The sequence below is a fragment of the Caloenas nicobarica genome, chromosome 1 (genome assembly GCF_036013445.1).
Source record: "Caloenas nicobarica isolate bCalNic1 chromosome 1, bCalNic1.hap1, whole genome shotgun sequence".
Lineage (NCBI taxonomy): Eukaryota > Metazoa > Chordata > Aves > Columbiformes > Columbidae > Caloenas > Caloenas nicobarica.
The window spans coordinates 13786661-13801714 of NC_088245.1; the positions used below are offsets into that span (position 1 = coordinate 13786661).

The following is a 15054-nucleotide window of genomic DNA, read 5'->3' on the forward strand; positions in this document are numbered from 1 at the left end:
GAGACATAAAATGTATTATATTATCATCTCTACCAAAGAAATCATAACAATTTGCATGCAAAGGATGAGTATAAATTCAGAGCACTTGGCTGAAGCTAGCTACTAGTAAAATATTCATTTTATAAAATTAATAGCACTTGACATTTAGACAATGTACATGACATAATATTTGATACATTTTTTTTCTGTCTTTTATGAATCAAATTACACATACATGGTCCATAATGCACTAAATTAAAAATTAAACCAGCATAATTTATTACATCTTAATGTAGCATTTATCCAAGTAATACATTTATTTAATCATACAGGTACTAGACTAAGTAGTTTTCCATGAACGTTATTAACGTGATGTAGATTGTTTTATTTCTAATGGCATAAACTAGAAGAAAAGAGGATATTAGGAAAGATTGACAAGTCAAGAAATTCAATTAGAAGTGTTAGAACAAAGGCCTTTATTTCAAAGACATAACAACAGAAGGCTAAAATAAGTGGAAAGTTCTTTTAATGAATGTATGGCAGTCCTCTAACCAACAGCAGTGGAAGTACTGAGTGAGGCTGATGTCAACTTGGTAATAAATAAAAACACTTGGTGAAAAGAAGCAAGTCATGATGGACTGAATGGGTTTTGTTCAAAACTCTGTCCAGTTTTTAATATTTTTACCTAACCTACAAGGCTAAACAATGTTACTATGTGTTACTAGAAACAAAGGGGAGAGAGAATGTGCATGTTTGACTCCTTGATCTTTACATGTTTGACTGAGAAACGAGACTGGCTTGACTGGAAGTTTTACTGCTAGATGGGATGTATCTGTTCTCAAATAAGTCTCATAATATCAGAAGTTTCCCCTTCTGATAAATATTTGCTGCTATGCAGGCATAAATGACTAGCCAGTAAACCAGAGACAATATGATCCAATTCTGCTTCTGCGGAAAAATTCCGAAAGCTCTTCCAAGAAGCTGAAAATAGTATCAATGTAACAGCCTCTATGGTGACCGAAGTCATATATTTCTCTCTGAATTATGTATAAAGTTCAACACAGGAAAACAAACATGGCGGTGAGAGAGAAGAAATGTGAATAAGTGATGAAAAGCCAAAGCACAAGTATGAACTGTTAAAAATTATGGTAAGAATAAATGAGTCATCGACCCCTTTTAAAAAATGACCAAAAGACCTCGTTATGAAATCTTATGCAAATTGCTTACTTCAGTTTTCCACTGCACGTTTTTCCCCTGAGTTGGGAACAACTTCTAGTACTAAGGTTACCCTGTATTTCCCAGTAATGGTTTAAAATGTTATCAAGAGTTAAACAAGCTAGGCTTAAATTTGACACATAGAATAACCTCTTTGGAAAGATTTTTTTTGGGGGGGAAAAAAATATCAGCCAAATGATCTGACCATTTTCTAGAATAAGGCTAGAAAAATTATGTTTTCCCATGACTATAAATAAGGAAAACAAAGCACAAATGTAGAATATATTTTAGAATGTTATATCATTTAGTTTTATTTTGTTTAGGGAGGGATGGGGGGTGAAGACATCTTGCAGTAGGCATATGCTACTTATTGACATATCAAGAATTCCACCACAACTGAAAATCTATAGAAAAAGTATTCAAGTAGCTGGAAATAAAAGTACTCCCCAAAGTGCAGTTTCCGTCCATAGGAGGATTTCTGTAAGGTGAGAAGTCAGCTCTCTTTGAGAGTTGAGCTGTCCTGGACTTTTGCAGCTGCCTTGGACCGAGAATTAAATTTTTTTGTGCTACAAAACTGGAAGCTGTGGGTTCAACATATGCTGGTACTGATCTGAAAGTAGAAATCTCTCTCCCTCCTGTATGCTTCACTTCAATGCACAAGAGATTAGAGAGTGTCTGACTGTGCAGCTTCATTATATAGTCAGTATGATCTAGTAGCAGGACAGGAAAGGGGCAGCCCTATTTTCATCCTCACTACAAATTCTCGTCCCTTCCTTTCTACTGACTTTAGGTCCAAGACAGAGAGAGCTGGACGACCAAGCCGATTTGACAGATCCAAGCTAGAAAGAGCCCAAGGTAAAGCAACTGAAAGTAAGAACTTTAAGAAAAACGTGAAGTATGAACAAAGCCTGCTTAGGTTATAAGGGAGATGCATACGTTTATGATAAAGAGGGCAGAAATTGATTACTCTCCATTGTCATTGCAGGAAGGGCAAGAAAGCTGCATTATTCACTCCAAAGGAAATTCAAACTGAGATTTTGGAAAAACTTCTTTTAAAAACCCTAGCAATGATGAAATGCTGAAAAAGGATACCAAAGAGCTTAACAAAAGAGCAAATTAGATAAATATCTGCAGAGGATCTACTTTAGTGTAAATTTTGGATTAGATGATCTTTCAATGTCTCTTCTGACATTACATTTTTAAGCATTCAATTTGATATGAATGTGATATCTTAAATTCTAAACTATTTCTAGTACTCCGAAAGTTTCTTTAACACAGAAAATTCTGCAAAAGAAACCGAGTTCCAAAAGGTTTCTTCTGTCATCGTCAGTTATTAGTTCCTCAGAAGTCACTTACCTTGGATTTTTCCTTCAGCCTTTCTAAAAATCATGATGCAATTACCTTTATAGCTAGAATACTACAAAAACAAGACCTCTCTATTCTCATTCTCCGTAAGGCCATCATCACTTGAAAAAATGATGTGATTATCTGTTAAGCACACCATCCCCAGCAAGAATATGCCCCGTGTATCTTCCTGCTTCACAAAATATTCTTACCACTTAGAAAAAAAAATCAGAGAAGAAATGGGGCAGCTACAAGATAGCCTGTGGTAACAACCTTTGATTATTAACAACAAAATACACATTTCAGGTTAATTGATTTGGACACAATATGCACTGTTACAGATAGAGAAAGCTGTGGCACATGGTACCTCATCTAAACACTGAAATGCAGGACTTGCAGTTACATCAATGGATCCCTCATCTCGGCTATAAACTGTTGGTGCTAGAGCACAGATCAGTTGCTCATTCTCGATTTCCAATTCTGTGTCACTGGAACTGGAACTTTCTTCACCACTCTGACTCATTGTTTGAAGTTCTAGGAAGTAATGAAAATACCAAAATACAGCTAATTAGATCTAGGGATACACATGACTGTGCAAGATAAGTGCGCAGTTTAAAGAACGGACATTAACATGTGACACCCTCGTTAAACAACCAAAGTCACAACATGAGCAAGCTTGGTGGGTCTAGTTATAACTTCATGAAACATTGTAAGAGGTTGCACTATTGCTCTATCATTGAGCATTTTTAAAATCCTCTAACAGTTGGTTATATTACCATTACATAAATGTTAGACAACATGCAAAACAATATTTCTTAAAGAACAGGCATTGAATAATAGATTTAGGCTGGAAAAGGCCTCTGGAGTCATCTAGTCCAATCTGCTGCTCAAAGTAAGGCTAACAGCAAAACTAAATTGAGTTGCTTAGGGCTTTGACTAGCTGAGTTTTGAAAATCTGTTGAACTGAGGAGTCCAGCCATTGCCTGCAAATTTGCCTTACAAAGGAAATCCCCAAGTGGACAAGACTCCTGCAGCTCGAAGTGCTATGACCTTTCCTCTGCCATTTTCATAAGACTAATCCAAGAATGTGTTTTCCCTTCTCTCTACCCAACATAAACTCACCCTTCATGGTGTCCCTTGACCTTGCAGGGAGTAATTACATAGAAAAGGAACCCTTCACAGAACACAGAGGTCTTGAGGACAAGAACTAGTCTCACTTGTGTGAGTAGCATCATTAAAGTTATTCATGTCTGTAGGTCATTGTGTGTCCATACTTTAAAAAAAAACCCCAAACCTAACCCAACAAATAAACCCTGAAACCATACAAAATGAGAAAACTTCATATAAAATCTGAGAATAAGAGGTAGAAACACACTGGAAAAAATAATTCTCCTGAGATTTCATGTCAGAGCTCCTATGTAGTACTCACATTTCAGTTGAGTAACAGGTCACATTTTTAGTATCTGTGACCTCTGCTAAAATAATGTGACCCTGAAAAATATCCAAGTGAACTAATTCAAGAGTAATAATAAAACTCACAGGATTCAAACCATATTTTGATCCCTAGTACAGTGTGGGAGTCCCCTTTTCTCTTCCCCCAAAGAAGAAGTTTTAAAAGAGGCTAAAAGCCAGATTTTATAAACATAGCTAACATAGCTGTTCTATAAGCTTTATCTTGAAGAAAGCTCTTTTTCAAATTAGGTAACACCTTTTTTTTTTTTTTTTTTTTTTAATAAATACACAGAATGAGAAATAAAGGAAAATTGGAACAAGTAGGGTTGTTGGAAACCTGATAAGACAGCAGTTTCTCTCAGGTCGGTACTTGTCACTATATCAAGTGCCAATTAATAGCTGCCAAAAGCATCTCCTGGCATAACAGTATCCTAAGAGTTTTGATATTCAAAGAGCTTTACAATGTTGACCTTTTGCCTGAAGGCAGCATAAAACAAGACAAAAACATTTCAGGGGAAAGACATAAGAGAGATGGAATGACTAAAGAGGCAATTAGCATCTTACAGAGGGAAGGGCAGGGAAGAAGGACTTTGGAGGCACATTGAAATCTTGCCATGACGTAGTGAGACGTGGGAGCCATAGGGTAGCTGTAGAGCAACGCACAGCAGAAAGGGGAGATGGAGAATATTCCACCCAGAAATTCAATAATTCCTTTACAAGTTCACTAAAGTTGGCCATAGATAAAGTGAATGACAAAATCAGTATCACAGTATTTCAGTTCAAAATTTTGGGAGAAAGATTGATGAGTTCTGCAAGTGTTCACCTGACACTAGCAGATCTTTCTAGATTAACAACTATGCAGAATTACTATTATGTGGAGAACATTGTATTCTGCTTTAGGACAAAACCATTATAAAACCTTTATCAGCCACCAAAGATGCAGAATCCAGCTCAGATTAGTCAATCTTGACGTCACTCAGCCTTTTACAAAACACTGGAACAGGCTGCCCAGGGAGGTTGTGGAGTCTCCCACTCTGGAGACATTCAAAACCCACCTGGACACCTTCCTGTGTAGCCTCATCTGGGTGTTCCTGCTCCGGCAGAGGGGATTGGCCTAGATGATCTTTTGAGGTCCCTTCCAATCCCTAACATTCTGTGATTCTGTGATATGGGAGACTAGTTTCATTTAAAAGGGATCTTTTTTTATAAATCAAGGAGGATCAAAATTAAAACTGTAATAAAATTGAGAAGAACTTTCAAGAAATTTCAACAGTATATACTAGATTTCTCCAATGAAACAACCAGAGCAATTTTGCATTCCAAAGCCAGGAAGCTGATAGTTAAGAAAAATATAATTTCTTTTTACAATTGTGGTGGGAAAAGTGATTTAAAAATGTTGTGTTCTGTGTATCCACCTTTTGAAGAGTCACTTGTCTATAAAGGTAGAGAAGTTTAAACGGGCAAGTTTAGGCTTTCTTCAGTGCTGTTTGGAATTCCTTCAGGAACATTTTGACTTTTAGAGAGATTTCAGTGTCTGTATTTGCTTATGGAAAAAAAGCAATTTTATGATCTCTCCTGAAGGAGTCAAAACATTGTGAAACAACTGTAAACATCATAGAGGCCAAGAAATAATCTCTGAAATACTGTACGTAAACAAGTATACACATTTATAAATAGAGCAATTTTTCATGTATAAAGAACTGCTGAATATTTTAGCATAGAGATTTAATGTTTGTGGCTGCTGCTGCTTTATTTGTTTCTCTAAAATATATGGGAAGAATTTAGACAGAGCAAAAAGCGCTCTGGAAGAAACTCTAAGCAGAACAATGCCAAAAACTGAGAGCTTCACGGGTGTTGGCATTTTTGTTGATCTTGTATGTGAAACATACAGCTGATGCCAGTCAAAAAATACACTTCTGCATGGTGTGGTAGTACAAAAGAGTCCTTGCCAAGACTCCAGTTTGCTGGGCAGAAGAGAACAAAAGCAACCTTCAGAATCTGAAAAGTTTATAATATTGTGTTAAGACACAACTATAGGCAGCTGAGAAAGAGGAAAACAATTAGACAGCCTTCGCTAGTGTGATAAGCGCTGGTCTCCACTCCTTTTCAAGAGGGAAGATGATGAACTGTAACAAAAGATCTGTATGATTATGGGACATCAAAATAAGTTCAGCATTCTTCAATCACCCACTACATAATTAAATTTAAAATTCAGCTTATACAAAATTGGATGTATAAAGTTCAAAAAGCAAAGTGGAAATTTTGTATTTTTGCTATATCTGATAAATAAACAGTTTAATTCAAATAGAAATGAAAGTTGGCATGATTTCTAAATTTACAGAATAGTTCAACAAATATGCATGTTTTCAAACTGTAAAACTGCCTTGATCCAACATAGAGAATTGCAGAGAAAGGGAATTAAAAGTCTGTTTTGGAACCCAGGTCAAATCAGGCTGAGAACCGTCTTGTGAAACAGCTTGAGGACAGCAATAATAAAAGTCTGAACTCAGATTCCCAGGACTAACGCCAGCATCTTTACTTCAGTACCTCTCTAGAAAAAGCAGTGTGCATACACAAGCCAGTGCAGAATCCAGATAGGCAACACTTAGCTGCATTGACCCTTTCCAGAGTGACAGATGCAGAAAGTAGTAAAATTTCATTTTGAACATGAAGAGACGCAGTTCCATGTATGAACATGCATCAACTAGACTAATGAAGACACAAAATTTATTAGAATCTCTGTTAAGGGAACTACACTTCAACTGATCATCTTCATTAACATATACTGATGAACCCCTTAAAAACTTCATCTTAATCCCTCACGTTAATAAAATTAATTAGAAAAAGATTCAGGTTCAGAAAAGCGTCAGTAAGATTTTGATACCAGTCACACAGTCTTACCCTTCAAGCTCAACTTGAACATGTATTTTAAGCACAAAGGGGAAAAAATTATGAAGTACTTTATTTTTCTCTGCCACCGTTAGAGAATTAAAGGCATGAATTCATCATTAGAATAGTATTAAACTATTAATAATATTAGACACTGCTATTGCTGGAGGCAAAAACTGTTGTATGTTGAAGACTATGTGCTAAAATAACGTCTTTTCTATTATTTTATTAAAACTTTTGTATGAGCGTACTTCCAAGGTAAATTATAATTTCAGTTTGATAACATCAGGCCAGACTGTGAAGTCTGTGAAGTCAATTAAAACAATGACCAGTTACTTGTGCAAGTAGCCTGACTAACTCCAGTGGAAATATTTATGGAAGTAGTTAATTACTTGTATTACATGCAGGTTCATACTTGGATTTACAGATGGTACGTTATACATTTATATGTGTGCTACTTTCCTTCCTGATGGAAATTACTGATTTCTTAATATATTCCTTCTCTCATACTTTGTTGCCACACAAATCTGATGTTTTAGTTAAAGCTGGGTTAGTTAAATTGGTGTAGACTGACATATAAATGCTCGAACTCACAAGAGGTTTTTAGTTTAATACAACACAACTCTAAGGCCTAGTCAAGTTTAAACGAATAGGTGTAAATTCACCTTAAGTTGAGCTGACACCATAGACACAGGTGTCCTTCCACAGCCAGCTGCATCCATGGATATTAAGTGTTATTTCCTTCTCTTGCAGGAGGAGGTATCTTCCTCCTCCCTCAACACTGATCTGCAAAAGGAACAGTTTTATTACTCCTTTCTCAGGCAAATAAGCTAAGGAAGCCCAAGTAATTTCAATCAATGCTATGACTTTAATTGAATGATTTTTCTGGAAGTTGCCAAGGAGCTGCCTGCGGGGATGGCAGGAGAGAGGGGCCGATGAACAGAACCTCAGCTGAACAGTGGGGCATGATACAGGGTATTTATCCACATCTTCATGCTACCTCCTCTTGCACACAAAGCTTAAAAAATAAATATTACTCTGAAAATAAGACAACTGACTTAGCGTTTCACATTGAATTAGTTAGAAAAATTATGTAACGTAGTTGGAACAGCAAGATCTAGTGGGACCAAAAGCTGACCTAGCTCCGCACACTTCCAGCCAACACTGATGCCTGGGGAGGGACAGAAGAATCCACCAGTCACAGAGTGGTGAAGCTTCCCTGAACCCATCCCCTCTCCCCTTGAACTCCTGCAAAACTGTCAGTATCTGCGAAATACAGCGGAACGCAGATTTTCATCTTACCTCTGCACAATGTAACCAGTGCGATTTTTTAAAAAATTTTATTTGAATCTGGCTCCTTAATGCCACCTAGTTCTTTTACAGGATGAGTCACTGAATAATCATAACATTTCTATGGACTAGGTTGTTTCTAATGTTGTGTATTAGTTTGATAATTCTTTTTCTAAGGTGAAGAAGTCAATCTATCTGCTGTCACAGGCACAAAAGCCCTTCTCTGCCTTCCACTGTCCTTGCCATCCTTCTTCAAAACTTCCAGTTCTACCACATTTTCTTCAAGGAGGGAAGAGATGAGAGCTACCGATAATATTAATAACATGGTACTCCTGTACCATGGATTTATTCAATAGCACAGTGATCTTCTTTTCATCCCCTAAAATTTTATTTCCTAATGCTTCTTTCCTAAAGTCAAAGCTTGCAGACTTGTAAGCAGCAGAGCTTCTGTTTTAACTGGGCAGAACCATGCTTCAGCATGAAGGGTTATATATTTGAATGACAATGATCATTAAATTATCATTAAAATTAAAATTACATCATGTACAGTGGGGCATTACAATATGCATGTAATTTGGAATGGATTGTTTGATTAGACTGTACAACCCCACTAACAATTGCTTTAGGGAAATGAGAGCACATTGCGTACCTGAACTGCTTAACAATTTCGGTTCTGAGTTCTGTTGTTTCCCCTTGTTTTTCAGTCTCTGCTGTTTGGGATGGAATCACCCTGAGCCACACACAGACTTTATTGGCTGGAGTTCTAATTACATATGACTAAGAGAGAGAGAATTTGAATAGTAAGATTTGCCACTTCCCTTTTCACTTGGTTTCCAGGAGGAACTTATTTTTCTCAGAAAATTTCTGGTAGTGTGACAAACAAAAAAATCCCTGCAATTCAAACCACTGTGTGCTCTGAAGATTGCCTCTCTCTGCCATCCCTGAGAGGAAATGGTTACCATCACTACACACACACTAAAATACCGAGAGGAAAACAAACAAAACACGCTTTGCCTACCCACTGAAACCTAGACATGCCTTGAGAACTAAGCAGTTTAGAAATACATAATTGGAAATTACAAATTACAAAATACAAAAAAAGAGGAACTAAAGTAGTATAACACAAATATTTAATAATATAAACACACAAGAATTTTTAATAAATTTGGAAAAAATATCCTGACTACAAAATTCTTAAGCCTTATGATAGGAACACTGACAGGCAAGTAGCCGTGTGTGTGGTGAACCTCACCCAAATGCTGGATGTTAACTTGAAAGTAAGTGTTCTTGCATCTGAAGGTAGGAGCCTCAGCATGAGCCTGACACCAGCAAGAACACCCCTGCAGGGCAGGCCTGTTTTCCTGAGCAGGGAAGTCTCATAATTTCTCAATTACATTTATAGCAAATGGGTGAACATAAACCTGCCCAGGTAGACTAAGTTTATACCTGGTGAGTACCTAAAGCTATCTGATTTTATTTTGTGATTAATTCCAAATATAAAAGTTAGAAAATATATTCCTTCTGCAGCCTCTTCTGTATATCCTTTTTATTTAACTCCTCTTCCCTTGAAATTTCCCTTACCTTAGCCTAAAGGCACCTCTAATAATGCTTTGCCTTTAAAATCTATGTTATAACACTTTATAAGGTCTAGTTTTTAATATCTTTTGCCTGAAACACAGAATATTCTTTGGCTTACAACAACACTGTAAGTAAATATCTGGCAAAATAGCTAATAAGCATTGTAATTCATTAAGGAATCACACAGGCATCTTGAAATTTGAGCTCTAATCAAATCTTCATTTATAAATTTGATATAGTTTTTTTTCCTGCAAGTGATAAGTCAGGAAACTAAAGATGAAAATAAATCTCATTTTACTGTTGGACTCTGCTACATGCCGTACTAGCTGACATGGGATCAGCTGGAATTCAGTCAAGAGCATGAAAATGAAACGGAATCAATATTATAGCCAAAAAATAGATGACATAAGTAAAACATTAAAAACATGAGGTTTCATATGTATGGAGAAAGGACTTCTTCCCAGCAACTACTTTTTATCTGTTTTCTTCAGTATTTTTAACCACATAAGTATGCTTAGACTGTATCTTATGAAAAAAACCAACACAGACCAGTGAAATATATACATAGCTAAGGCTATAGTGTCTTTGAATGGTTTCTTGGACAAAGTTCTCAATTATGGAAAGCTTGTCAAGATTAAAGCTGATCCATAGCACAGGAGGGAGCCCAACCTGATAAACCTCTGTCTTCACGAGAAGCATCAAATACCAAGATACTGGAGGAAAAGGGGGCAGTGGGAAAGCAGCACTGACTGTAGGAGGCAGGAGAGGATGCTCGGGAAGAGCAGGAGGGACCTCAGGAGAAGTGGGGGCAGGAGTGAGACCCACGAACCAAGGGATTCCCTTGGAACAGTCGGTTAATAGTTATTTGTTGAATTGGCTGTCATCTAGGGGAATTATAGCACATTGCACCACATTTTTCACAGGGCTGCAACTGTTTCCCTGGCAAATTATCTAACAAACATTTATATGTGCTATTTGGTCTCAAGAGTGAGAAATTTGTAATGTTTTTTCCAAAAATCAACTATTTCTGAAGACCTGAAAAAAAAACTTGTATCCCCTGTCATGTCCCCAGATATTTCTTGATACATTTTTGTCTTTATAGAACTCTGTTTTTCTATGCTAAACTATCATATGGCAGGCTGGCCCTTTTTGTGTTTCATTTAATAGTTTTTGAGATTGAATAATGTAAACTAATTAAATAATTTAACTTAAATTGCTTTATTGATGAATATGAATCTTTATTAAACTTTCCACAGTGAAAATTACAGATGAACCAAAGAGCTAGGGCCATCTTTTTTCCTCTTGGACACTCAGATCTCATTTCAGATTCATAAATAATCAATGCCAGACAGTGATAAAATTGGAAATGATGCTAACAAGATGAAAAGAGCTTGATGACTAAACACCATATTGCATGGCTTGCATGGTTATTTTCGGAAAAGAAGAAAAACATCACATGGAGTGCAAAAGGCAACAAATCAGTAAAGTGACAACCCCAGATTTCATTATTTACTGTGTTGCAATGTAGCTAAGACAATGCACCTTTCTATGCATGTTTCATGCTCATTACTGGCAATAAACTACAACATGAAAATAATTCAGCCCCTGACTTTACATCATCCATGTCCACACCCCTCCACCTCATTTTTTAAATTATCATACAACGATAATGTAGGCTATGAAGTCCAAAAAAGTATTTTTAACTGAATTCAGTAGTTCCCCACTTTTTTGTAAACCTTAGAAGGACAATCGTCTCATGACATATTTGTATAGAACTCAGGAAAATATTTATTTGGCTGGCTTTAGAACAGCTAGGCTGTATGTTAACTGTTAAAAAGCAGTCACAATAAATAACTGTTAATCAAGCCGTCTTGACAGATACCAATTTTGGAGCCCCGCAATACCACTTTTGAAAAAACTTTTTCCAGCACATCTGCCAAACTGCTTCTTCATCCTCTTACCAAGGACATTTCAACACATGCAGTCTCACTGTAAGCTGAAGTCTAACAAAGACCAGGCTGCCACCCAAAGCCCTGCCATTTCCCCCTTCCCATTCTTCTCTTATCCTGCCTCCTCCTTGCAGGTGTGAAATCCTGTGGCTGCAGAGGCTGAGCGGGGTGAAACCTGCTAGTGCCTGGCTGCACCACAGTCAGCCCAAGGGGACCGTGGAAAAGGCCCTCACAGAATCATAGAATGTCCTTAGTTGGAAGGGACCCACAAGGATCATTGAGTCCAACTCCTGTCCCAGCATATGGCAACCCCACAGTTCACACCATGTGTCTGAGGGCCTTGTCCAGTCTCTTCTTGAACACTGTCAGGTTGGGGCCGGGACACCTCCCTGGGGAGCCTGTTCCAGTGTCCAGCACCCTCTGGGGGAAGAACCTTTTCCTAATGTCCAACCTAAACCTCCCCAGCACATCTTCCTGCTGTTCCCTCGGGTTCTGTCATTGGTCACTAAAGAGAAGAGTTCGGCGCCTGCCCCTCGTCCTCCCCTTGTGAGGAAGCTGTGCCCGCCATGAGCTCTCCCCTCAGTCTCCTCCAGGCTGTACAAACCCAGTGACTTTAGCCCCTCCTCATACGGCTTCCCCTCCAAACCCTTCATCCACTTTGTAGCCCTCTGCTGGACACTCTCCAGTACCTTTATAACCTCACGCCCTGAGGCACCTCGGTTTCTCACGCAGGAGATGGCAGCTCGGAGCGGCGGGCAGACTCCCGGCACGCAGGGACACGGAAGGTGAATGCGGGCCCCAGCCCCCTCGGGACTCCTCAAACAGGACTAAGGCCCGAGCACCGCTGGACTCGTTTCCCACCTCTGCGTTGGAGCCACGGTTTTGCCTCCCCCGTCCCCGGCCTCTGCGAGTCCCTCGAGGCCGCGCAGCCCCCGCCGCCGGGCCCTACCTGTGCGGCCGCGGCCGGGCCCGCCTGGCCGAGCGGCGTCCCCCGGTTGCTGTGGCGACGGCGGCTCACCGCCTCTGCCCTACCTCAACCGCCCTCCGCCCGCTCCTTCGATTCTGATTGGCTCTACCATCCCGCCCCGCTGCCCAATAGAAGCAGACCACAGAAAGGCTCCGCCTTCCCCTTTCGCTGATAGGCCAATGAGCACATATAGTCTCGCCCCTTGTCGGGTGCTTGTAGTTTCTTCTGCGTGCCGGCGAACTACGACTCCCAGAAGCCCGCGGGCGGGGCTGGCGCCTGTCGCTCCCGGTGCGCGCGCCAGCAGCCGCCGCCTGTTTACCAGCCGCCGGTGCCGCTCCCCGCGTGCAGCCGCGGCACGTGACCCGGCGGTAACGGCTGTAACGGCTGTCCGCCGCCAGGAGCGGCTCCCGTCCCGCCTCCGCTCGCCTCAGGGGCTTCTGCCGCGGCTCCCGGCGCCGGCGGCATGAGGGCGCTGCCCCCGCGCTGGGCGCCTCTGGCGGTGCGGGCGGCGGGCGGGTGGTGGGGGCCGCCCGTCCCCCGCCGCGGCTGCAGCGGCTCGGCCGAGCCCGGCGGCCGTCAGCCCCTGCAGGAGTGGGCGCTGGCGGTCAGCCCGCGGGGGCGGCTGCGGGTGCGGCTGCCCTGTCAGGTGAGCGTCCGCCCGCTGGACCCGCAGCGCTACCCGGACGCGGACCGTGTGCTGGTGGCCGTGAGCGGCGGCAGCCCCCCGCCCCGCGGCCGGCAGCGGGACCGCGTCCGCGTGGAGTACGACGAGGCGCTGCAGCAGATGGCGATCGTCGCGGACGGCGTGGACAGCAAGGCCGTCGTGGACGTCAGGACGCCCGTGAAGTTCGGTGGGTGAGGCGGGGGCGGGGCGGCTGCGCGCCCGGCCGTCAGCCCCGCCTGCCCCTGCTGGGACAGCGACTGCGACGGGGGCGGGATCGTTCTCTCAGGTGGGGCGCACCGGGAACGGTGCTGGCGCTGCTGCTGCTTCGGCTGGAAGCACCCTTGGCAGTGGAAATTCGGAAATGGCATCATGCCCCCTCTAGTTCAGGAGGTTCCGTGTTTCCTGACTTCTTTGGTGTTTGGATATGTGATTTGTTGTTGACGTTTTCGTCAGCAATGCTTAGTGCTGAAACTTGTGCTATTAAGTGGTAGTTGCACTGCACGCTTTTATTTTTACTCTGACAGCTGGTGTTCCAGAAAACACGTAACAGCAGCTCAGCTGAGAGTCAACAGCCCTCAGTATGCGCTGTGCACACCTGCAGCTCAAGTGTTGTTCCCAGTAGGGCTGTTGGACCACTAGTGGTTGCTGTGCTGAGTGGCCATCTGCAGAGATCAAAAGTCTGGAAGGTAACAATACAGATTAAATGCCAAGAAGAGCTCCCTTGTCTAGTACAAATCTTGCATTATCTTTTTGAGCACAAGGCAAAAATCTGCACTGGGTTTCTGGTACAGAACCTACAAGCAATTTGGGAGAGCAGCTCTAGTGGCTGAAACCAATAAACACCTGCACTGGACTGAAATACCGACAGTGGCTCTAACTTTATGGAAGGAAAAGAACAAACTTGCTAGGATAATTCCTCTCAGTGAGCTGAGTTTAGGGAGTACTTGACCCAGAGGGATTTCTATGTAGTCGTTGATGTGGGTTTTTTTCCTACAGAGTTGTGCAATTGTCTGTACAGTACAGCATAAGTTTCATGATGCTAGAAAAGGTGTTCAGTGTGCAAAAAAATGCAGTCCTTTGGATTGCTTCAAGTGGTTATTCAACACTGCTGCAGGTGTGGTCTGAGAAATGGTGAATAATCTCATTCTACTTATGCGTCATACACATTATCTATGACTTTTGTAAAGCATGGTGTTATATTCTCTGCTACCACTTTTCCAGACCCTTACAGCAAAGACATTCTGCGCCTTTTATCTTTTAATTTTCCCCCACTATATCTTGAATTCTGATATGTCTTTTTTCTTGTTTTCATTTAGAAGAAGCTGAACTGTATATCATTCAAAATGGAGAAGTGTTATGGATTTATCATGGCAGCATTCTCCTTTCATTTTCCAGTCTTACTCATTCCTATAAATTTTTTTTAACACTGTTGCTAACTGAAATGGTGTTTCTTAGATATGTGTATCAAAACTTACAGTTTCTTTTGTTTCCTAACAACTAATATAGAGACAAACATTCTGTAAATAATATCGGGGCTTACCCCACCCCTCTCTGCCCTTAGTATGCTTTATTTTGTGTATGTTAGAATGGCTATACCGATTTGTACTATGAGTCCAGTGAGACTGCTCTCCTGTCTCCACCAGTAGTCATAAACAGATGCTTACGGAAGAGTGACAACAGGACAAACATAAATGATATTTCATTTAAGTGTTCTCTTAACTGTCACC

At 40.9% G+C, this 15054-nt stretch overlaps 2 protein-coding genes across 2 annotated transcripts in view; one reads left to right on the forward strand and one right to left on the reverse strand.

The window, feature by feature from the left end:
• Positions 1-12693, reverse strand: part of CCDC146 (coiled-coil domain containing 146) — a 78571-nt gene extending 65878 nt beyond the window's left edge. Inside the window, exons 1-2 of the mRNA XM_065656121.1 lie at positions 12646-12693; positions 2906-3072 (exon numbers count right to left, since the gene is read on the reverse strand). Of these exons, the coding sequence (XP_065512193.1) occupies positions 2906-3061 (156 nt within the window). The 5' untranslated portion in view covers positions 3062-3072; positions 12646-12693. The remainder of the gene's footprint in view (positions 1-2905; positions 3073-12645) is intronic.
• A 276-nt stretch (positions 12694-12969) lies between these two features.
• The window catches only part of FAM185A (family with sequence similarity 185 member A), a 40048-nt gene continuing 37963 nt past the window's right edge, over positions 12970-15054 (forward strand). The window contains exon 1 of the mRNA XM_065644968.1: positions 12970-13514. Within this exon, the coding sequence (XP_065501040.1) occupies positions 13127-13514 (388 nt within the window). The 5' untranslated portion in view covers positions 12970-13126. The remainder of the gene's footprint in view (positions 13515-15054) is intronic.